The sequence below is a fragment of the Eurosta solidaginis genome, chromosome 2 (assembly GCF_040869045.1).
Source record: "Eurosta solidaginis isolate ZX-2024a chromosome 2, ASM4086904v1, whole genome shotgun sequence".
Classification (NCBI taxonomy): Eukaryota; Metazoa; Arthropoda; class Insecta; order Diptera; family Tephritidae; genus Eurosta; species Eurosta solidaginis.
In genome coordinates this window covers 301,263,620-301,289,199 of record NC_090320.1, presented here as the reverse complement: position 1 = coordinate 301,289,199, position 25,580 = coordinate 301,263,620, and the positions used below count along the sequence as shown (strand labels likewise).

At 38.5% G+C, this 25,580-nt stretch overlaps 1 protein-coding gene across 1 annotated transcript in view; it reads left to right on the top strand.

Moving 5' to 3' along the window:
- The window catches only part of salr (spalt-related), a 58,108-nt gene that overhangs the window by 17,839 nt on the left and 14,689 nt on the right, over positions 1-25,580 (top strand). The window contains exon 2 of the mRNA XM_067770139.1: positions 22,164-25,386. Coding sequence (XP_067626240.1) covers positions 22,296-25,386 — 3,091 coding nt within the window. The 5' untranslated portion in view covers positions 22,164-22,295. The remainder of the gene's footprint in view (positions 1-22,163; positions 25,387-25,580) is intronic.

Sequence of the window (25,580 nt, the reverse complement as noted above, 5' to 3'; positions counted from 1 at the left end):
AAGCTTTTCATGGCAGAAATAAACTCGGAGTGCTTGCCAAATCACTGCCGACGGGCGACCTCCCTTGGAAAAACTTCTTCTAATTGAAAAATTTGTTTTTAAATGTTTGATGTTGCTTTTCCCGAGGCGTGGACGCAAGCTCTTCGGAGTGGTGGGCAGAGCACGTTTCCAGAAGAATTTACTATTTGTATGTCAGTAGTTGCTGTTGATACCACAGTGCGTATGAGCAACATTAATTGCACTTTAAATTAATAAACGACATGACCTTAAGTTGCGAAGAGATAATAATTTTAAAGAACATATACACAGATTTTGCTCACGGCTGCAAACTTGTGTGAGAGAATCCTACAAAACAATTTTGATATATTCAAGTCCGTGACTCCACCAATTATGGTTGTAGATTTGAATAGATATTTTAAATATATATATTTCTGAAAGCACTTTGACACCTGTCATCTTTTGTGTTTTACCCTCCTTTCCGACAAACTTGTTACCATAATTTGGCTTTGTTGTTGTTCTGCGTTCATTTGCTTATTTTCTTAGCTGCACATGTGGCCACAAAATTTCAGTTTTTCAATGCTGGCAGCTCGCGTGTATCTTTCACATTTTGCACGCAAACAAACTTTTAATAGCTGTGGAATATCGTTGTTGTATTTTTGCTATTTTTCGGACACATGCATTGTTTATGCGTGTGTCAAAAATTAGTGTTGTCAAGTTTGTAATACACGCCAGTTGATGTTCCTTCTCCACTTCACTATGGGTCAGGCGACTTGAATCGAGGACAAAAATTGCCGGCGGCCGCCGTGGTGTGATGGTAGCTTGCTCCACCATCCAAGCCGAATGTCCTGGGCTCACGCCCCGGGAAAAGCAACATCAAAATTTTAGAAACAAGTGTTTTCAATTAGAAGAACATTTTTCTAAGCGGGATCGTCCTTCGGCAGTGTTTGGCAAGCACTTCGAATGTATTTCTGCCATGAAAAGCTCTTAGTGAAAACTCATCTGCCTTGCAGATGCCGTTCGGAGTCGGCATAAAAACAAGTAGGTGCCGTCCTGCCAATTTGTAGGAGAAATTAAAAGGAGCATGCCGCAAATTGGAAGAGAAGTTAGGCCAAAAACCTTTTCGAAGGTCATCTCGCCTTACATTCTTTTTTATTTTTTTAGGACAATGGTAGTTCTGATTTGTAAGATATAAGAGCATTCATTCAACTCAGTGAGTGAAAGTAAACCTGATTGCCTTTGCGAAATTTTTGGTATTATATAGTGGTGAAGGAGCCAGTGACGGCGACGAAAATTGTCACGGCGTCATCTGGCCCCAAGAGTAAAAAAAATTGTTTCTTATAATCGCGCACTGAGTCAAGCTGTAAAATGTTGGGAAATATTATTCAAATCTGTTAAGCGCATCTTATGTGCGTATTTAGGAACATTTTGATATACATTAGGGTGGTCCTTATAAATCAATCTACCTATTGTTTCCGGTCTCATCCCTCCAAACGGTAATATCAACGATAAATGTATCACACACAAACTGTGGGCTCTATTGGAGATGATTAAGGGATATTGCACAGGACTCAAAGTTAAGATTTCTCTATGGAGACTCAAAAAATTAAAATTATTATTTTTTTCTAATACCCAAAATCGATAACACTTTAGTGTACGATATTAATGTTTGTCCTGATCAGAACGGGTTAAGTAGTTCCGCACTGTGGTAAAATTTCAGATTTTTCCAAATTCCGATTTTGAATGTAAGAAAAAATATTAAATTTTTTTCATCTTTCCAGAGAAATTAGAACTTAGACCCCAGTGCGATACCCTAACTGTCTTTAATCTGAACCAAAATTTGTAAGTGATATTTAAAAATTGTGAATTCATTGGACAAGGACCACACTAATGTATATCAAAAACATTTGGAGCAATACTGCCACATTTTATTAATGACTTTCGGCAATAAACAAATAATGCAACAATATTAAAAAAAAGATTTTGGAACAAAATGCTGTCAATATATTTAAGCACATTAGATCGTGTATGAAAAAATTAATGAATCGGCATCACAAAAAAGGAACCAAACAAAATATTTCGACGAAAAAAACGCTGTAAGTTAATTAACTTCGAAGGAGGAGTGCTTAGTCGAAAATTCTTAAAAAAAACCTTCGGCACGAATTGTTCTATTTAAAATACTAGAGACGTTCTAAAGTGACTTTTAAAATTCTTTATACCATCTAATGCACTTACATAAATAGGCGTTTTAAAATGCAATAAATCTTGAATAAAATACAAAATGAAAATCAAGTGTAGGATTGTATGAAAAGCGTGGCCACACAACAATAGACAGGTGGCCGATCTTTTTTTAGACATCTTCTCGAGTTCAACGGTAAAAATATTAAAAAATACGGAAGTGTGAATTGGCTGCTGGCAAACACGAATTGGATAACCAAACGATCATTGCTTTCATAAAACAAAGAATTAATTTACGTTAAAATGCCAATTCATGCAACTGACGTAATCCAATGGCCAAATATACAGACAAACAAATTTATGTACTCCTCATTGAACTTTGGGGGCAGCCGGTGGCGAGGAGTCTTTTATGCGTTTGTCTAATATTGATTGGTCTGCACCTCTTGCTACAAGATTAATTGGGAAACAAAACATAGCCATCACTCAATCAATATAACTGTATAGAATTTTGATCAATATCCGCAATAGACAAAAATGTGTTAAAATTTTTTGGATATGTAGGAAAAATTTACGAATAATTCGTCACGTGTGGTCGAAAGCCAATTTAGGCTGTAAGATAATGTAAAATGCTTTTGAAATTTTTTTTTTTGAAACGGGTGTATTTCTTTCACGTGTAATGGCAGTGTTAGTGGTAGTGGAAGTGGTAGTTGTAATGGTAGTATTGGTGTTAGTGTTAGTGGTGGTGGTAGTGGTAGTGGTTGTGATAGTGATATAGTGATAGTGGTTGTGTTAGTGATAGTGGTTGTGGCAGTGGTAGTGGTGGTTGTAGTTGTAGTGGTAGTTATAGTGATAGTGGTAGTGGTTGCGATAATGATAGTGGTAGTGGTAGTGGAGGTGATAGTGATAGTGCTCGTGGTAGTGGAGGTGATAGTGGTAGTGAGAGAGTGGAAATGCGAGTGGTAGTGGGGGTGAACGTGACAGTGATAGTGGTAGTGGAGGTGATAGTGATAGTGGTAGTGAGAGAGTGGAAATACGAGTGGTATGGAAAAGAGAGAGGAGAAAATGAAGAAGGCAAATGTGTGGAGGAGAGGATGAATAGCAGGCATATGAATTGGATTAGGGAGTAGAAGGTATAGAGAGAAGGATAATGAGAGGAAGGTAGGAAGTAAATTGTTTTACTACGAAATATTTCCTACTAGGTTAGTGGTTGTATTGGTAGATATGGCGTTACTTTGATATTTGTTTGCCAATTTATTTTCATTTTTTAATACAAATCTATATATGTGTAAACATACTTACATATATGAGAAATATAAGGAATATTTGTGTATCCGCATTTCAATAAATCAGCAATCAATTATTTCGATTATTCTGCTGATTCAACGTACATATGTACGTACTAGAGATATACGCCGCCGATAAACGACGCCGCCGCCGGTTTTTGTCGTTTTTCGCACGCCGCCGCCGAATAAAAAAATATCGGCGCGGCGGCGGCGGCGTCCGGCGCGTTACTATATTTTATAATCGTTTAAGACTGTTTAGGCCATTTATTGTTCATGTCGAAAATTGGTCGCATATGGTCGAAAGTGATATCAACGGATGTGCATCACTGTCAGTTATAAGAATCTAGTTGGGAATTTAGCTCTTTCTAACTGTTCAAAGGATATTTAAAACAAGTAAGGAAGGCTAAGTTCGGGTGTAACCGAACACTACATACTCAGTTGAGAGCTATGGAGACAAAATAAGGAAAATCACCATGTAGGAAAATGAACCTAGGGTAACCCTGGAATGTGGTTGTATGACATGTGTATCAAATGGAAGGTATTAAAGAGTATTTTAAGAGAGAGTAGGCCATAGTTCTATGGATGGACGCCATTTAGGGATATCGCCATAAAGGTGGACCAGGGCTGACTCTAGAATGTGTTTGTACGATATGGGTATCAAATGAAAGGTGATAATGAGTATTTTAAAAGGGAATGGTCTTTAGTTTAGGCCATTTATTGTTCATGTCGAAAATTGGTCGCATATGGTCGAAAGTGATATCAACGGATGCGCATCACTGTCAGTTATAAGAATCTAGTTGGGAATTTAACTCTTTCTAACTGTTCAAAGGATATTTAAAACAAGTAAGGAAGGCTAAGTTCGGGTGTAACCGAACACTACATACTCAGTTGAGAGCTATGGAGACAAAATAAGGAAAATCACCATGTAGGAAAATGAACCTAGGGTAACCCTGGAATGTGGTTGTATGACATGTGTATCAAATGAAAGGTATTAAAGAGTATTTTAAGAGAGAGTAGGCCATAGTTCTATGGATGGACGCCATTTAGGGATATCGCCATAAAGGTGGACCAGGGCTGACTCTAGAATGTGTTTGTACGATATGGGTATCAAATGAAAGGTGATAATGAGTATTTTAAAAGGGAATGGTCTTTAGTTCTATAGGTGAACGCCTTTTCGAGAAATCCCCATAAAGGTGGACCAGGGGTGACTCTAGAATATGTTTGTACGATATGGGTATCAAATGAAAGCTGTTAATGAGTATTTTGAAAAGGAGTGATCCTTAGTTCCCTAGGTGGACGCCGTTTCGAGATATCGCCATAAAGGTGGACCAGGGGTGTCTCTAGTTGTACGATATGGGAATCAAATGAAATGTGTTACTGAGCATTTTAGGAGGGAGTGGGAATTAGGTCTATAGGTGGACGCCTTTTCGAAATGTCGCCATTAGGGTGGGCCAGGGGTGACTCTAGAATGTGTTTGTATGATATGGGTATCAAAAGAAAGATGGTAATGAGTATTTTAAAAGGGAGTAATCCTTAGTTCTATAGGTGGACGCCTTTTCGAGATATCGCCATAAAGGTGGACCAAGGGTGACTCTAGAATGGTTGTACGATATGGGTATCAAACGAATGGTGTTACTGAGCATTTTAAGAGGGAGTGGGCATTAGGTCTATAGGTGGACGCCTTTTCGAGATATCGTCATTAGGGTGGGCCAGGGGTGACTCTAGAATGTGTTTGTACGATATGGGTATCAAACGAAAGGTGTTACTGAGCATTTTAAGAGGGAGTGGGCATTAGGTCTATAGGTGGACGCCTTTTCGAGATATCGCCATTAGGGTGGGCCAGGGGTGACTCTAGAATGTTTGTACGATATGGGTAGGAAACGAAAGGTGTTACTGAGCATTTTAAGAGGGAGTGGGCATTAGGTCTATAGGTGGACGCCTTTTCGAGATATCGCCATTAGGGTGGGCCAGGGGTGACTCTAGAATGTTTGTACGATATGGGTATCAAACGAAAGGTGTTACTGAGCATTTTAAGAGGGAGTGGACATTAGGTCTATAGGTGGACGCCTTTTCGAGATATCGCCATTAGGGTGAGCCAGGGGTGACTCTAGAATGTTTTTACGATATGGGTATCAAACGAAAGGTGTTACTGAGCATTTTAAGAGGGAGTGGGCATTAGGTCTATAGGTGGACGCCTTTTCGAGATATCGCCATTAGGGTGGGCCAGGGGTTACTCTAGAATGTTTGTACGATATGGGTATCAAACGAAAGGTGTTACTGAGCATTTTAAGAGGGAGTGGGCATTAGGTCTATAGGTGGACGCCTTTTCGGGATATCGCCATTAGGGTGGGCCAGGGGTGACTCTAGAATGTTTGTACGATATGGGTAGCAAACGAAAGGTGTTACTGAGCATTTTAAGAGGGAGTGGGCATTAGGTCTATAGGTGGACGCCTTTTCGAGATATCGCCATTAGGGGGGCCAGGGGTGACTCTAGAATGTTTGTACGATATGGGTATCAAACGAAAGGTGTTACTGAGCATTTTAAGAGGGAGTAGGCATTATGTCTATAGGTGCACGCCTTTTCGAGATATCGCCATTAGTGTGGGCCAGGGGTGACTCTAGAATGTGTTTGTACGATATGGATATCAAATTAAAGGCATTAATGAGGGTTTTAAAAGCGAGTGGCCCTTAGATGTATATGTGAAGGCGTTCTCGCGATATCGACCAAATGTGGACCAGGTGATCCAGAAACTCATCTGTCGGGTACTGCTAATTTATTTATATATTCAATACCACTAACAGTATTCCTGCCAAGATTCCAAGGGCTGTTGATTACGCCTTGTAGGACTTTTTCATTTTCTTCTACTTAATATGGTAGGTGTCACACCCATTTTACAAAGTTTTTTCCAAATTTTTATTTTGCGTCAATAAACCAATCCAGTTACCATGTTTCATCCCTTTTTTCGTATTTGGTATAGAATTATGGCATTTTTTTCATTTTGCGTAATTTTCGATATCGATAAAGTGGGCGTGGTTATGGTCGGATTTCGGCCATTTTTTATACCAAGATAAAGTGAGTTCAGATAAGTACGTGGGCTAAGTTTAGTAAAGATATATCGGTTTTTGCTCAAGTTATTGTGTTAACGGCCGAGCGGAAGGACAGACGGTGGACTGTGTATAAAAACTGGGCGTGGCTTCCACCGATTTTGCCCATTTTCACAGAGAACAGTTACCGTCATAGAGTCTATGCTGCTACCAAATGTCAAAAGGATTGGTAAATTTTTGTTCGACTTATGGCATTAAAAGTATTCTAGACAAACTAAATGAAAATGGGCGGAGCCACGCCCATTTTGAAATTTTCTTTTATTTTTGTATTTTGTTGCATCATATCATTACTGGAGTTGAATTTTGACTTAATTTACTTATATACAGTAAAGATATTAAATTTTTTGTTAAAATTTGAATTTAAAAAAAATTTTTTTTAAAAAGTGGGCGTGTTCTTCATCCAATTTTGCTAATTTTTATTTAGCACATATATAGTAATAGTAGTAACGTTCCTGCCAAATTTCATCATGATATCTTCAACGACTGCCAAATTACAGCTTGCAAAACTTTTAAATTACCTTCTTGTAAAAGTGGGCGGTGCCACGCCCATTGTCCAAAATCTTACTAATTTTCTATTTGGCGTCATAACGTCAACCCATCTACCAAGTTTCATCGCTTTAGCCGTCTTTGGCAATGAATTATCGCATTTTTTCGGTTTTTCGAAATTTTCGATATCGAAAAAGTGGGCGTGGTTATAGTCCGATATCGTTCATTTTAAATAGCGATCTGAGATGAGTGCTCAGGAACCTACATACCAATTTTCATCAAGATACCTCAAAATTTACTCAAGTTATCGTGTTAACGGACGGACGGACATGGCTCAATCAAATTTTTTTTGGATCCTGATTATTTTGATATATGGAAGTCTATATCTATCTCGATTCCTTTATATATGTACAACCAACCGTTATCCAATCAAACTTAATATACTCTGTGAGCTCTGCTCAACTGAGTATAAAAACAGGCGCTTTCGATGTCAGTTTAACACGGACTTTGCATCACCCAATTCACCAAGTTATTAAAACGAAACACTTAAAGAAAAGTTATATAATAAATTTATATGCTCACTTTGCATATTTCTTCCAAAAAATTAATAATGAACAATGAATTCAAATAAAATGACACAAGCGAACATGTTTTCAAATTGTTCTCAAGTTGTTAAAAAAAGCAAATAACACAAAAAGCTGCCGACTTTTTAAAGGCTTTTATATTGCGATTGGCTGAAAGAATTTGCGAAATCAGTGATGCAAAATCCTTTAGTAGGATCTAGGCGCATAGCCACTGCTTTGGAATGTGTCTTACCTCATACTTAAATTGAGGATATATGTACGTATGAGAAGGGTTTGAAAAATAACTTGGTCTTACATTCAAACATCTGCTGTTTATTTGCGAAGCTATACAATAGCGACTGTATTGTCAATTTTGATTTTCACACTTCATCCTTCAACACCCAAGTCTCCCGGTTTGACATTTCCTAAAGTTGGCGGCCCTATCCAAAACTAGTCCCTTGGAGTGAATCACATTGATTATAGCCTATTAACCAAGTTTAAATATCACCTACACGTTACGGCTCCTTTTACAAATGTGAATACGTAGGATCATACATTTACCAGGTGAGGCTTTGTTTTTCGCAAGAACACTCAAAGTGGTGAAGCAAAAGCTTTCCTAAGACAGTCTAACTAATGACCGTGTGTGCTACTACCCTAACGTAGTGGACAGTCGAACTAGTCTGAAAAATGAAGCCTTATATCATAAAACCGGAAAACAGCAGTTAACATCTTTCAACTTAAAATCGGTCTACTTTCATTCTAAAATATCGTTTTGATTTAAGGAAGACTATTGAAATCAATGTTGTAAACACAAACGTCTGCAAACTTTGGTCTACATTTTAAAAATTTTATCCAGGGTCCTTGTAAAATTTTAATCATGTAGATGCGCCGAGGATTATACGATTTTCACCCATGAGTTACGCAATGATATCCACTTAGACTGCTTATGATTTCGAGGGCGCCATCCTTGGCTGAATAGTCACTCTCTAGCTCGGCGCGACAAAAACATCCGTTAGAAAGTCTTCGGAGCTACACCTAGAGCTTCTAAGACAGTGACGTCGACGGAGGTATGAGTTCGAAGTCGCAGTCCTATAGCTTCTGTCCTGGCATATGGTGTGAGGATCAGGAGGCGTGTTAACGACTGGTGGTCGGGATTGCTACTGTTCGCACATCGGGAACTGTAGCTCGAAAAAACTGGATGCGCCCTGTGCCACGAGAGTCATGAATATTAAAGACCATTAATAGCAACCGTAAGTCGCACTTGACCGCCAAGAAGCCATAAATGATTTAAAGAAATTGTGCGTGCGCGACGATTATTAGGAGTTAACCACAGGTGAAACTACGTTTTGCACGAGATATACAGACAAAAGTATGACCATTTTATGTATCTCAGTCTGTTTTCAGCAGACACACTAGTACCAATTCCAAAGACCGGGGTTAGGTTCGAAGCCTTTCTGGAGTAAGTGAACTAGGGACAATCCATCCGCAAGGAGTTACTCCTGAACATTTTTGAACGATCTGCGAGATTTTGAGGCAAAACCCCGGATCTTTCCGAAATGGCCAAGACGTTGATTTCCTTAAATATATACAAACAAAACCTTTCCTTAATATTATTTTTTTAAATAGAAAAATCAAGCTTTTTAAATTAAGAACACCGGCATACGCCGCCGCCGATAAAGTGATCGGCGTAAACCTCTAGTACGTACTATACATATGTGTAGAAGTATTTCGATCAATCTACACACATACATACACAGCTTTTGACGCCTTTGGCTCTTAAGTAGGGCTAAAGCATCAGTTATTGGCACACTTAGCGCTCGCGGTGGTGATTAAAGTCATTTTCAATTTTATTTTAGTTCTAGGATGCGCCATAAAATATCCAAAATTTATCAGTCGTACATATGATTGATTTATGTTTTGGTTTTTTACAAATATTCACGAGTGTGTAAGAAATGCCCAACGGAACTTAATTGTGCCGTCACAGTCCACGAAATGTGTGTTAAAAATATTATCTGATAAATGGAAAGTATTGAAGATAATTAGGTTTCGAGTAAGCTTAAGTGCCTCTAGAAGTATTTATGGTTAAAAATTGTTAATGTTTCCTTCAGGGGAAAAGTGAATTGGCGTGCGAGTTGATAAGAAGGAAGACCACCTGGTGGCAAGAAATTTCTATTGGGAAAATACTTTTGCATTATCGTATTTTGGTGTTAATAGGACAAGCGTCTTTGTTTGTATGGAATGAAGTGAGCATTATCGTCTGTGTATATTAAAATAAAAAATAAATGTAAGGCGCGATAACCTCCGAAGAGATCTAAGGCCGAGCTTCTCTTCCAATTTGCGTCGTGCTCCTCTTTATTTTCCCTACAAATTGGCCGGACGGGACCTACATGTTTTATGCCGACTCCGAACAGCATCTGCATACGGTGTAGTAGGCGGAGCACGCTCCATCACACCACGGTGGCCGCCGTCTATGTATATTGGTATGCCGAAAATCAGATATAGGTTCTCCGATTAGCAGATAATTTTTTTTTGTGGTGCAACACAAATCAAAGCTTGCAATTGCCTTCCGTTTTGGTTAGAAGCATATTCCTCACGTACCACCATCTGTTGTTGTTGTTGTAGCGATAAGAACACTCCCCGAAGGCCTTTTATTTGTAAACTGATACATTTCTTTCTAGGCTCACGGCAACACTGCCAACAAGTCAGAAAAGGGTTTCGTTTTCCCACGATAGTATACGAAACGTGCATTAGTACGGTTTTCTACTACTACTTCCTCTAATGCGATTACTTTAAAAATACTTGTTTAAATACTTTTATGTATATATTGCAAAATGAATCGTCTTGCATATAATTAAATATATGTGAAGGCGAAATGAGTGTCAATAATACGCTGCTTAACATAAAGTCGACTCCAGTATACGGTTATTCCGTTTTTCGTATTTCTTGGCAAAAAATTTATGTTTTTGTTTTCGTACTATTGCAACACAGTTTGGGAATTGGTTTTCGAGATTGAGAGAGAATATTTTCATTTCAGTTTTTTAGTGTTTCCGCAACCTTCTTGCCAAAGATGACTTGATACGAAACTCTCTCATTTTTTGCGCTCTCTCACAAGGGATTTATCTCAAATTTGAGCTGGCAACAATCACAGATTAATCCCCCGCGCCAGCTGAAGCGGGTACCAGAACAAAAAATATGCCAGCTAAAACCAAAAACGGGCCAAAAATTTCGGTAAACTTTAATTTGAATAACAACTGTAGAAATGCGTTCAAAAATTATTGGAAAAAAGATAAAAATACTTGTTTTAGTGTAAATATTATTAGTTCGAAGGCGGAGGGTAAATATTGTTTCCCATTCTAAAGTTATCACTAAAAATAGGCTTTGTAAATATGAAGTCCCGATGCAACCAGTCCATTTTGATCCCAGAACCTGGAACGTCAGACATGTAGGATAATCCCTATCCATTAAATGATGTTAACTATTATATCATAGGTCGGATTTACTGAAATTTCAAATGAATATATGGTTTTAACTGTGAGTTAAATGCGTTACAATATTTGACTATTTAATTTAATCAAAATGTAAATTTTACTTAGATTTGTTTATATTTGACTCTAGCTAGTCGTATTATTTTAAAATAAGTTTAAAGAAATGAATATTTTAGACTTTCATTTTATTTAATGATTGAAATTATAATCGCCGAAATGTATGTCAAAAATCCCCATATCCAAATCTATTCATTTTTGTTTGATGTGGCATCATTGACAAAAATGTGCATATTGACAGCGCTCTCTTGAAGCAAAGAGTTGCAAATCCATTCATCTATGCTTCTTGCAATGAATATCGTTTGAGACAGAGCGTACGATATTTCCAATGTATTTTTTCACTCCCCTAACACCCCAAAACACACAAACGTCACACCAAGCACTCGCTGGCACTGAAACTGATTTAGGAGCCGAAAATAGGCCCATCCCTGTTCTAGGCCATACCGCCCTCCCACCACCTAGATTCATCAGGAGTTCGGGGTCGCCAGAGCCTCGGTTGTTGATGAAACAAGATTCACAACGGGTAGGTGAGGTTGATAATTGGGTTGGAGAAGCTATATATTGCGCTGGCAACCCCTTCAAAACCCGTTGGGGCCCCATCTGATCACCACCTGTCACTTCCGCTGATACAGAGTAAGATATTATGCGTTATCAAATCAGTCCAGCCTATGTAAACGATAGAATCGCATGAAGTTAAACGTGCCATAATGGAAACACCTGTTGACAGTTTGACAACCGATACACCAAGCATAATTTGAAGATGACTAGGAGATAGGTACGTACCAAAATAATATAGAAGCTTTCCTTAATCAGGCAAATTGAACCACTCAGAACCCAAACACTACAGACCAATAAATCTCTCTTTCTCTATCTAAAAACACTGGAGAGGTTTTTTAACACACGCTTAAGAGCCAGGAAACAAAATCGCTTGAAAGTGCCCTTCAAGAGGTCTTTGGCACTATCGAGAACTCTCCTTTAAGGATCTACAATTTTGATATCCATGACAACTTTATTCACCATATAATTTTCATGAAAGTTAGATCTTATACATGAGTATTATTTGCACCACAATGGGTTTATTCTGTTTGTTTACAATTTTTGATACGCATTCCCTTATATAAGATTCTTATGCAACTGTCAATCACACTTTGTTGAATACACTTTGAGTAAACGACAGTTTTTATTTTATTACCTTTATATTAAGTCCCTTTCATGTTTGTCCCTCATTTCCATACGAATTTTTGACCCACGGAAAAGTCGTTTTTGGTAACTTCCCTTTGAACTAGACACTTGATACTTGGAATATAGTTCAGACCTGGGAGACACTACAACTCAAATGAAAAAAAAATCCGCTAGGGAGCGCACGGTTCGAGATATACAGAAAATTAATTTTAAAATGGAAATTTTGCCATTGACTTTTAACTAACTTCTCGGTGATCCAGAGACTTGAAACTTAGCACATAGGTTGCGAGTCGATGGCACTACAATCCGTGGAAAACAAAATGCCGCCAGGTGGAAGACGAATCGAGATAAACGAAGATCCCTGAAAAAACGCAGGGAATCTGCGATCGATTTTTAAGTATCTTCCCGCTGAGCTGGAGACTTGAAACTTGGGCCGTGAGTCAGAACCCGGTGACAATGCAATATTTGATCAAAAAAATTTCGCTAGGTGGCGCATGGATCGAGATATTAAGAAAATTAATTTTAATTTGGGAATCTTTAAACGGATTGGAATTCAATCCATTTTTAACTAATATCTCGGTTACCTAGAGACTCGTAACTTAGCACATAGTTCGAGACCCGGTGACAATACTTTACAGAAAACAAAATTCCTCTGGGTGGCGCGCTAATTAAGTTAACTACAAATCCCTGAAAAAAACGCAGGGAACCTGCGATCGATTTTTAAGTAGCTTCGTGCTGAGCTGGAGACTTGAAACTTGGGCCATGGGTCAGAACCCGTTGACAATGCAAAATTTTATCAAAAAAACGTCGCTAGGTGGCACGCGGATCGAGTCAGTAAAAAAGCAAATTTTAATTTGGGGATCTTTCAATCCATTTTTAACTAACTTCCCGGTTACCTAGAGATTTGAAACTTGGCACTTAATTAGAGGCCTGCTGACTATACAACTTATAGAAAACAAAGTTCCGCTAGGTGGCACGCTAGTCAAGATAATTGCAAATCCTTTAAAAACGGGGGGTTAGCTTAGGTTAGGCCCCGAGTGAAAATGAAATATTTTATCAAAAAAATTCCGCTAGGTGGCGCATGGATCGAGTTATTGAGAAAACTAGTTTTAAATTAGGAATCTTTCGATCGATTTTTTACTAACTTCCTGGATATCTAGAGACTTGAAACCTGAAATATAGTTTAAAACTCGGTGACAGAGCAATGTTTGATCAAAAAATTTGAGCTAGGTACCGCACAAGTCGAACTATTTAGAAGATTAGGCCATACCTTCATGGCTAGCCTCCTGAGTGTTACAGGCGTTGTAGAATTCCACCTCGTTGAAGGCCCAACACAATGCACGTCCTTGCATATTTTTAGGCGTACGCGACTTTCACCACGATTCTTTTTGACTTTCATTTCACCACGATTTTCAGCTGTGCAAATTAAGTAGCTGAAAAACGAGATGGAATTCTCTTGTTATGATGCGAGGTTGTCGCCAGTCTTGTCACCGAAAATTCCACTAATTCTCTTAAATCTTGCTATTTTCAACAAATAAATAAAGATAAGAATTTTCACTTAGGAATTACTTAAATTGCTAATCAAAGTTGCAATTGCCTTTTTGTAGGCAGTACTAAAAATTGAAAATAAAAAGATGATAAAAAAATTTTAAGGACTACCTTTATATAAATGGACCAAAAAATAGAAGGCTATTTTTCCTTTAATACAGATATAGTCTTGTTGAATTTTGACTAAAAAACTTTAGCAATAGCTCTTGTAAAAGAATTTTGGGATTTAAAATTATAAAGGTAGAGCGCGTCTTTAAATTTTAAATAATTAATTAGTTAATCCCAAGTAGATGGTTTGCATCAAATTGAAAGATTGCGCTCCACCGTTATAGTCTTAAATCCCAAAATTCTTTTACATGAGCTATTGCTAAAGTTTTTTAGTCAAAATTCAACAAGGCTATGTTTGTATTAAAGGAAAAATTGTCTCCTGTTTTTTAGTCCATTTATATAAAGGTAGTCCTTAAAATTTTTTATCATCTTTTTATTTTTAATTTTTATTTTTTTTACTCTCCAGTGAAAATCTTGTTTTGCACTTAAAAGGGTGATATTTGTGGATCAAGTCTGAAATTAATTAAATGGATATTAAAATGTTGCTTGCAACAACCCCGGAATTAAAGGCCAATTATCCTTAAAAAAATATTAGGATCTGGGGATTCCGAGATTGTCGCCCCTAAACTGTAGCTACAGATGCGCACTTAAGGTGATTTAAAATACAACAGTTCTAGTGCCAACATCGATCTTTATTGCCATTGAGTTGCCCAAAAAGCATTCTGATATAAGTTAATAAGATACGAAAACCCAGAGAAGGGTAGGGCTTCACAATGTTGTTAGCGAAACTAACATAAAATGGATCAACTGACCATGTTTGAATAGAAGCGGATTCTTTCGCAAACTAAACAAATCTTTAGTGAGAGAGCTGAAGGGTGTCAGCTCATAACTTTTTGGTATTGCAGCAATGCTTAGACGCTTCGACGATAAAATAACATAAATAACAAAAAAATTGTATGTCAAATACAAACTCAATGCCTGCAGAGTCACTAAACTCTTTTGTCCTTTTGAACTTTATAAGCTCGATTATATTGGAATTAAAACAGTAATGTTCCACATATAATCAAAGTATTCGATCACATAATATTTACTACACTCTATTAGTCGCAATAAATTTTGTAATTTAAACAAAAACTAGAAACCAACAAGTAAGGAAGGTTAAGTTCGGGTGTAACCGAACATTACATACTCAGTTGAGAGCTAAGGTGACAACACAAGGGAAAATAACCATGTAGGAAAATGAACCGAGGGAAACCCTGGAATGTGTTTGTATGACATGTGTATCAAATGAAAGGCATTAAAGAGTATTTTATGAGGGAGTGGGCCATAGTTCTATAGGTGGACGCCATTTAGGGATATAGCCATAAAGGTGGATCAGGGTTGACTCTAGAATGCGTTTGTACGATATGGGTATCAAATGAAAGGTGTTAATGAGCATTTTAAAAGGGAGTAATCCTTAGTTCGATAGGTGGACGCCGTTTCGAGATATCGCCATAAAGGTGGCCCAGGGGTGACCCTAGAATTTGTTTGCACAATATGGGCATCAAACGAAAGGAGTTAATGAGAATTTTAAGAGGGAGTGGGCCTTAGTTCTATAGGTGGACGCATTTTCGAGGTATCGCAATAAAGGTGGACCAGGGGTGACTCTAGACTTTGTTTGTACGATATGGGTATCAAATGAAAGGTGTTAATGAGTATTTTTAAAAGGGAGTGGGCCTTCGTTTTATAGGTGTTCGCCTTTTCGAGATATCGCCATAAAGGTGGACCAGGGGTGACTTTAGAATTTGTTTGTATGATATGGATATCAAATGAAAGGTGTTAATGATTATTTTAAAAGGGCGTGGGGCTTAGTTCTATAGGTGGACCCCTTTTCGAGATATCGCCATAAAGGTGGACCAGGGGTGACTCTAGAATTCGTTTGTGCAATATGGGCATCAAACGAAAGGAGTTAATGAGTATTTTAAGAGGGAGTGGGACTAAGTTCTATAGGTGGACGCCTTTTCGAGATATCGCCATAAAGATGGACCAGGTGTGACTCTAGAATGCGTTTGTACGATATGGGTATCAAATGAAAGGTGTTAATGAGTATTTTAAAAGGGAGTAATCCTTAGTTCCATAGGTGGACGCCGTTTCGAGATATCGCCATAAAGGTGGGCCAGGGGTGACTCTAGAATTCGTTTGTGCAATATGGGTATCAAATGAAAGGAGTTAATGAGCATTGTAAGAGGGAGTGGGCCTTTCTGGACCAGGGGTGACTCTAGACTTTGTTTGTACGATATGGGTATCAAATGAAAGGTGTTAATGAGTATTTTTAAAAGGGAGTGGGCCTTCGTTCTATAGGTGTTCGCCTTTTCGAAATATCGCCATAAAGGTGGACCACGGGTGACTCTAGAATGAGTTTGTACGATATGGGTATCAAATTAAAGGTATTAATGAGAGTTTTAAAAGGGAGTGGTGGTAGTTGTATATGTGAAGGCGTTTTCCAGATATCGACCAAAATGTGGATCAGGGTGACCCAGAACATCATCTGTTGGATACCGCTAATTTATTTATATATGTAATACCTGCCAAGATTTTAAGGGTTTTTTATTTCGCACTGCAGAACTTTTTCATTTTCTTCTACTTAATATGGTAGGTGTCACAACCATTTTATAAAGTTTTTTCTAAAGTTATATTTCGCGTCAATAAAACAATCCTTACCTTACCATGTTTCATCCCTTTTTTCGTATTTGGTATAGAATTATGGCATTTTTTTCATTTTTCGCAATTTTCGATATCGAAAAAGTGGGCGTGGTTATAGTCGGATTTCGTTCATTTTTCATACCAAGATAAAGTGGGTTCAGGTAAGTACGTGAACTGAGTTTAGTAAAGATATATCGATTTTTGCTCAAGTTATCGTGTTAACGGCCATCCGGAAGGACAGACGGACGACTGTGTATAAAAACTGGGCGTGGCATCAACCGATTTCGCCCATTTTCACAGAAAACAGTTAACGCCATAAAATCTATGCCCCTACCAAATTTCAAAAGGATTGGTTAATTTTTGTTCGACTTATGGCGTTAAAAGTATCATAGACAAATTAAATGAAAAAGGGCGGAGCCACGCCCATTTTTAAATTTTCTTTTATTTTTGTATTTTGTTGCACCATATCATTACTGGAGTTGAATCTTGACATAATTTACTTATATACTGTAAAGATATTAACTTTTTTGTTAAAATTTTACTTAAAAAAAATTTTTTTTTTAAAAGTGGGCGTGGTCGTTCTCCGATTTTGCTAATTTTAATTAAGCGTACATATAGTAATAGGAGTAACGTTCCTGCTAAATTTCATCATGATATCTTCAACGACTGCCAAATTACAGCTTGCAAAAGTTTTAAATTACATTCTTTTAAAAGTGGGCGGTGCCACGCCCATTGTCCAAAATTTTACTAATTTTCTATTTTGCGTCATAAGTTCAACTCATCTATCAAGTGTCGTCGCTTTATCGGTCTTTTGTAATGAATTATCGCACTTTTTCGGTTTTTCGAAATTTTCGATATCGAAAAAGTGGGCGTGGTTATAGTCCGATATCGTTCATTTTAAATAGCGATCTGAGATGAGTGCTCAGGAACCTACATACCAAATTTCATCAAGATAACTCAAAATTTACTCAAGTTATCGTGTTAACGGGCGGACGGACGGGTGGACGGACGGACGGACGGACGGACGGACGGACATGGCTCAATCAAATTTTTTTTCGATCCTGATTATTTTGATATATGGAAGTCTATATCTATCTCGATTCCTTTATATATGTACAACCAACCGTTATCCAATCAAACTTAATATACTCTGTGAGCTCTGCTCAACTGAGTATAAAAACGCAGAAAATAAGCACAACTTTTGTATTACCCTCAAATATGCATTAAACATTTATGCATTTATTCTAATATGAAATAGCACAAGTAGAGCTTTATAAGCTGCCAACTCCGCTGCTGCCGTCAATGGTGCAACCGTCGAAAGTCTGGTTTTGTCCTGGCAATTTATGACTGCCACCAATGGTTTACAACTACAAAAATGCAATGCTGTAGTGTGGGTGGCAGCAAAACAATCGCCACAATGCACAATAACACGAATAATGTGAGAGTGTTACAAATACACATAACACATACATATGCACGTATGTTTGTTGGTATGCACTTTTGGTGTATCGATTGCTGTTCCATTCCAATACATCTGCCGCCTAAATTACCTCACACATATGTAAGAACACCTATTGTACGCGAGTACATACATATGTGTATGTGTGTAAAAATAAATGCCTCTCATTATATATTCACTGATATGGCAGCGACGAAAATCCACGACAATTATTCGAAGTTACCGGTGGTAACAGCATAGATATCGCTGAGTTATTCCCCGTAATATATCAATAAATTACCGCCATCAACATTTACAGCAATTGCTGTCGAGATTGTAAGCAAGAAATATGTATATACGAAAAACAAAAAACTTTATAAGAAACATTAAAATGCTTATCAAATTGATATTTAAACGAGAATTATAAAACGTCCATCTATTGCACCCGGAAGAGTACGAATGTTTATAGGCGATATAACTAAAATACTTAGAACGGCAATAAAAACCGGGAGATCATTATATTAACAAGCGAAGGAAAAGTTGCAAAGGTTGATGCAAGAAGGAAACTCGTAAACTTTACTTCCCTTTACCTCTATCTTTCCTTCTTCCTCTAATTCTCACAATTAATCTCACTCTAACTCCTCCTCTCCTTCTCCCTCTTCTTTCGCTTCTTCCTCTCCTCCTTATCAAAAAGTTTACATCAAAAATATCAGAAAAGCTATGACGGGAGAGAATAATAACTTAAACTTGTGGTCGCCTTATAATATGCAATATGTCCATTTATTCAATTCATACGCACACTATTCATATATTCAGTTTAAATGGAATAAAAACTTATCATAAAGTCCACTGTTATTTTGCCATCGATTTATTGCGTATCAACGTATTATTTCGAATTAATTCCATGTCTCAGTTACGTCAATAGGCGGAGTGAATTTTGGAAGCTCGAAGTATATACAATAGGGTGTCCCTATAGTTACCTTTTCTTGTTTTTTGCTGTAGTCGTCAAAATTGTATGTGTGTTTTGTGGGAAGGGTGACATAAAGTCATCGGCCATAGTCTGAGTTGACCTTATGACCACTTCAAATGGCCACAAAGTCAAATGAAGATGTGACCATATGAAATGATCACAACGTCAAACTATACTAAAATTAAGTCCAACCAGCTTTTCCGAAATGGTCATAAAGTCAACTGTTTTTTCTTCAAGTGACCATAGGTCTCAATTATAATGTTTTGCACCTCCACGTATTGAAATTTTAATAACTGTCAAACTACATGTATGTTTTATTATTTTAGTAAAATTTTTGTTCAGGCGAATGAAGAGAAATTTTTGTTTTCAATTTAAACATTTTGGTTATGGCTCTTTTCCATTTCTTTTCATTTAATTACAGTGAGAAACCGGTTTAAAAGATGGGCCGGCTGGGACTGCTTCGATATGAGAACATTTTTAGTTTTTGTAACTGTCATAATTTGCTATAGTTCAGAAATTGTTATGACCCTTTTCCCGTAATGATGATAAGATCAAACAGAAATTTCCTAAAAGGCCAAAAGTCAAATCAAGAAATGTTATAAAGTCAATTGATCTACGAAGTGGTCATAAACCACCTGATGGCCATTTGAAGTAATCATAACTTCAATTGGCCTCTTGGCAGTTGACCTTATGTCACCACACCATTTTTTGCAGATCCGCTTTTTGCAATTGCGCCTATTCACTGAGCTAACACCGACCTTGGCATTGGTAACATGTTGCCAACACTTAGAAAAACGCGTCAGTAGCCAGTCTTAGCAAGAATATCAAACAGATGAAGTTGATTGGAAGAAAACTAAAACTTGTGCCGAGCAAAGGTAAGGCTCGATAAAACAATCGTTCAAATCGCTAACTCGAATTTATATTGGCTTCTTATGTATTTTGATCCCATCTCACAATTGTTTACTGTGAATTAAAATTTTTACAAATTGGCAAGTAAATGTGAACTTAAAGTTTGTAAATACATTTAAATCAGCTGGTAAAGCTGGACACCTTCCGCCCAAAAGAAATTTTGTTTTATGAACGATGTCTTGGGCCAACTTCAAAATGAAATAATAAGCAAAGGGGCTTCTTAAATTATTTTTCATATTATGTTATAATATTAATAGGAAAAATCGTATTCATAACCAACACTTTTAAATGTCAAAGAATAGCCATACAGCTGAATAAAAACTCTGAGAAAATGTACCGAAAACTATTTATTTTTAGTAATTTTACGTAGAATCGAAACTTTTGAAGTGTTATCGTAGTCATCGATTTGTTTTCAAAAAAATATCGATAGGTTTTTTAAAAATTGTGGATACTTTTTAGAAAGGCGACTGAAAATTTTTCAATAACAAATTGATAGCTTTTCAAAAACATATCGATAATTTACAGACCACAACCGATGCTTTTTGATAACATATCGATAAGTCTTCGACAAAGAAATAGTTGATACATTTTTGATTACATTTCCAGCAGATCGATGTTTTTTCGAGAAAGAATTTTCGAAAGCAAGTCGATAGTTGTGGCCTATATTAAACCCGTAACTCTTCGCTTATAGTTTTTATCAATGATATGCCGATAAAAAGCTGATAAAACGTGGATAACAACCCATTAACATGCCACTAACAGGGCGATAATAAAATAACAGCCCGATAAATTTTAGTTTTCATAAATGACAGCTATTAAATAAAGACCACACTAATGTTACAGTGGTGGATTGAGGGCATCATGATGAAATGGTACTTTTTCGATAGGAAATTGACAATTTTTCGATTACAAATTGAAAGCCTTTCAAAAAAATATTTTTGATTTTCAGACCCAGCCGATGATTTCTGATAACATACCGATAACTCTCAAAAAAAAAAAAAAAAAATTGTTGATACAATTTTGAATACATTTCGAGCAAATCGATGTTTTTTCGATAAAAATTCGTCAAATTGATAGTTCGCCGATATTATACCGATACTCTTCGCTTATAGTTTTTATCGATGATATGTCGATAACAAGCTGATAAAACGTCGATAAAAAACCGACTAATGGTGTGCCACTAACAAGAGGATAATAATAACAGCCCGATAAATTTTCGTATTCATAAATGGCAACTATTAAATAAAGACCACACTAATGTTACAGTTGTGGAGATTGAGGGCATCATTATGAAATGATACTTTTTCGATAGGAGATTGGCAATTTTTCGATTACAAATTGATAGCCTTTCAAAAAAATATTTTTGATTTTCAGACCCAGCCGATGTTTTCTGATAACATACCGATAACTCTCAAAAAAAAAAAATGTTGATACATTTTTGAATACATTTCGAGCAAATCGATGTTTTTTCGATAAAAATTCGTCAAATTGATAGTTTGCCGATATTAAATCGATACTCTTCGCTTATAGTTTTTATCGATGATATCTCGGTAACAAGCTGATAAAACGTCGGCCACCGTGGTGTGATGGTAGCGTGCTCCGCCTATTACACCGTATGCCCTGGGTTCGCACGCCGGGCAAAGCAACATCAAAATTTTAGAAATAAGGTTTTTCAATTAGAAGAAAATTTTTCTAAGCGGGGTCGCCCCTCGGCAGTGTTTGGCAAGCGCTCCGGGTGTATTTCTGCCATGGAAAGCTGTCAGTGAAAACTCATCTGCCTTGCAGATGCCGTTCGGAGTCGGCATAAAACATGTAGGTCCCGTCCGGCCAATTTGTAGGGAAAATCAAGAGGAGCACGACGCAAATTGGAAGAGAAGCTTGGCCTTAGATCTCTTCGGAGGTTATCGCGCCTACATATATATATATATATATATATATATATATATAAATGACAGATGTTATGTTATGATGACAGATATTAAATAAAGACCACCCTAGTGTTACAGTGGTGGATTGGGGGTATAATCGAATAAACTCATACACGTATATAAAAAATCATTTGAGCTAAAACATTCAAAAAATTGGCATATTATTGATGTGCATAAATGCTGAAATGTTAAAATAAATTCAATAAATTTGTGGATTGTTGACAAATATTCTCGTATATGTTTAGCCTAATAAATGAATTGATTTGTTTTAATATTCTTTGTTTATATTACAATTTACTTGCAGACAAAAAAATCACAATCGGTATTCGAGATTGCCGATATTATAGCTTAGATATTGAGCGCTTTTGCGCCTTCAATGCCGACGAGAGTAGTTCGCTAAACGAAGCTACTTGCGAATTCTCAACCGCACCGGAGAATGTGTTCAATATTTCATAATCGCATAAACTATCGTGGCTTGCGTAGCAACTCGAATGGCAGCAGTAATAGTAGCGCCAGCCTTAATAATGGCTTAACCAAAGATTTCGACGCCGATGGCAATAACAATAGCGGCGGTGCTTTGAGCAATAATGAACGGGACGTCGTACAAGAAGTAGAAGATGAAGAAACAAAATGTCAGGATGACTGCAAAGCTGAAAAGGAATTACCGGTGAAGAGTAAAGCTTCGACACCAGAATGTGCTGCTGACAAGGACAACGATAGGCAATGTGAAATGGGTGCATCTAGCGGCGAATTGATAGAACGCGTTAGTGAAGTGTGCGAGGAGGATGGTGAAGTTGAAGAGGAATCAGAGCTGGCGGTGAGCGATAGCAATGAAGCATTGGATTTATCCGTGTTGCCGGGTAATCAAATGCCAGCAAGCGGCCATGTGGCATTGGAGGCTTTGCAGCACACTAAAGTGGCAGTGGCGCAGTTCGCCGCGTCAGCATTAGGCGGCGCGCAAAATTACGGCGAAGCCATGAGTGAGTTAGCGATGGTGCAATCGACGATACTGAATGTGCAGCGGCAACATCTTATGCAACTGCAACTCATACAACATCTACAAAGTCAACTGAAGCGCGCCGGTGATGCTACAACAGATGAAGAACATTTGGATGAACAGCAAACGGGTGAGTTGAGCGACGAGTCACACTCTGAGCCAAAGAAGCGACTACTGCAGCCCGTAGAGCAAGATGTTGAAGATAAACCGGCTGAGTTTGCGATTAAAGTAGAGCGCACGGCCAGTGCAAGTTCAAAGCAGGAAACAGAAGGCATTGAATCCTTGAAGCCATCAGCGAGAAATGAAGAGAATACAAAGACTGAAGAATCAAAAAAAGTAATCGCAAGTATAGACTTGGATGTGTGTGAAAATGTGGATCACATCGAGAAATTGAAAATGAAGAGCACAAACTTGAGCGCAACCACTTCAACGCCGCTACCAGCGATCAATAACAATAACAACAATAACTACCAACCTTTGCTGTGTGACATTAGCTCTACGCTTGCCTCCAGCATAATCACGAATCATGATCCACCGCCTGCGCCCAACGAACCCAACTGCTTGGAAATGCTGCAACGTCGCACCGAAGAAGTTCTAGACTCCGCTTCTCAAAGTTTGCACGCCTCACACCTGCAGGATGAGTATGAGTATACACAGAAGGATGCACAAGGCCGCGGCGAAATATTTAAACATCGCTGTAAGTATTGTGGCAAGATTTTCGGATCGTTTTCGGCACTGCAGATACACCTGCGTTCGCACACTGGCGAGCGTCCATTTCACTGTAATGTTTGTGGCAGTAAATTTACCACAAAAGGTAATCTGAAAGTTCATTACCAGCGGCATACACAAATCTTTCCGCCAATGTTGATGGCGCATGGGCCGGGTAGCAGCGTGGTTGAGCCATTTCCGCCATACGGCGCGCCCGTGGGTGGCGCAGCGCTGATGCCAAATGATGTGCCTATCAGATTTCCAGTGTCAAGTGAGGCGAAAGCAATGGATATGGATGAACCGATTTTAGATGCTCCGCCAAAGGAAAAACACGAAGAACTATCGCAGCAGCCTCGCCCTGTACCAACACAGGTTGATGAGGCGCAAACGCTCAGTGAAATTCCTCAAGACCTGAGAAAGCCACATCTTTCACCTGTGTTACACGAGGAAAGCGAAGCCACAGTAGAAGCACCTAAGTCACCAATGATGAAACCTGTAACGAATCTGCAAACTAAACTTGAAAAACCAGAAACTGCAAGTACCCACCATCACCAACACCCACCACATGCGCATCATCAGTCGAAACGAAGTAGTAGTGCGCGTAAACGTAGCTCTCGCGCTAACACACCACACTCGGCAACGAGCGAGTCACGCAAGTCGCATGCGCACGAGGAGCGCGAAGTTGAGCGAGATCGTGAGCGCTTAGGCGACGTCTGTGATTTTCCACCGAAGTCGACGGCATCGCAACGTCGTTGTTCGATTAGTCGTAACTCCAGCAATAGCGGTCTCGAGCCACATATTTCTTCTGAATATTCGCTTGCACAAATGGAGCGTATTATTGATAAATCGTGGGAAGACTTAATCGAGATCGACACAACTTCGGAGACGTCGAAATTACAACAGCTTGTCGATAATATAGAGAACAAGCTAACGGATCCAAATCAATGCATTTTCTGTCACAAAGTTATGTCCTGCCGCAGCTCACTACAGATGCACATACGTACGCATACGGGAGAGCGACCGTTTCGCTGCAAAATATGTGGGCGTGCCTTTGCTACGAAGGGTAATTTGAAAGCGCACATGAGCATACACAAGATCAAGCCGCCAATGCGTAGCCAATTCAAATGTCCCGTTTGTCATCAGAAGTTCTCGAATGGCATAATACTGCAGCAACACATACGTATACATACAATAGACGATGGCAGTGGCGCGGTGAATGGGTTTCCCGGTGTTGCGTTAAATGGTGGCGTATTTGGCGCTTTTTCGCTACCTTTGGGCACGCTGCCCGGTACACCAGCCGCTGCCGAGGCGGTGGCGGAACATAATGCACGCATGAAGGCGCATATGGATGCCGCTATTGAGGATCAGAACTCGAATAAGTCGATGGGTGCTTCAGATAATTTTGACTTTTCAACAACATCTGATTACTCAGGTCAGCGTTCGGAGTCGTCGCAAGGTGATTTCGATGATTTTATGACAATGGATAGTACCGATGATTCACGCGAGAATACGAGCTCGTTAACACCTTTCGATCGTCGTCTGCACGATGACTATAACGAAGAGAGAGCCGGCGAAGCGACAGAACGTGCTGAAAGTGATGAGCTAACGCAGCCGATGACAGCAATGGTTGCAGCAGCTGCTATGGATTTAACAGCGCGTGGTTTTCCCGCTAATGGCATTTCGCAAAAAGCTTTCGAGCATCTGCCCATGTTGGGCATGTCACCGAATTTTCTGCTGATGGCGGCTGCGCGCGAAGAAATGCAAATGTTGGGGGCGCAAGGAAAGTTTCCGGTACTGCCGTTTGGACCGTTGGGATTTATGGGTGAGTACATAATTAATTTGCTATAAAAAATGGAATATTCGCAAAAAAGGTTGTGAGAAAACATTAAGAATCACGCCACGCGAAATGCGCAGTTTCTTAAGCGGAAATCGGGAGCAATATTTAATCCGTTCCATTAATGTGATTGCCATGGCCATTTTTGTGCCACTCCATCGCAAAATCGGCAGGTCACTGCG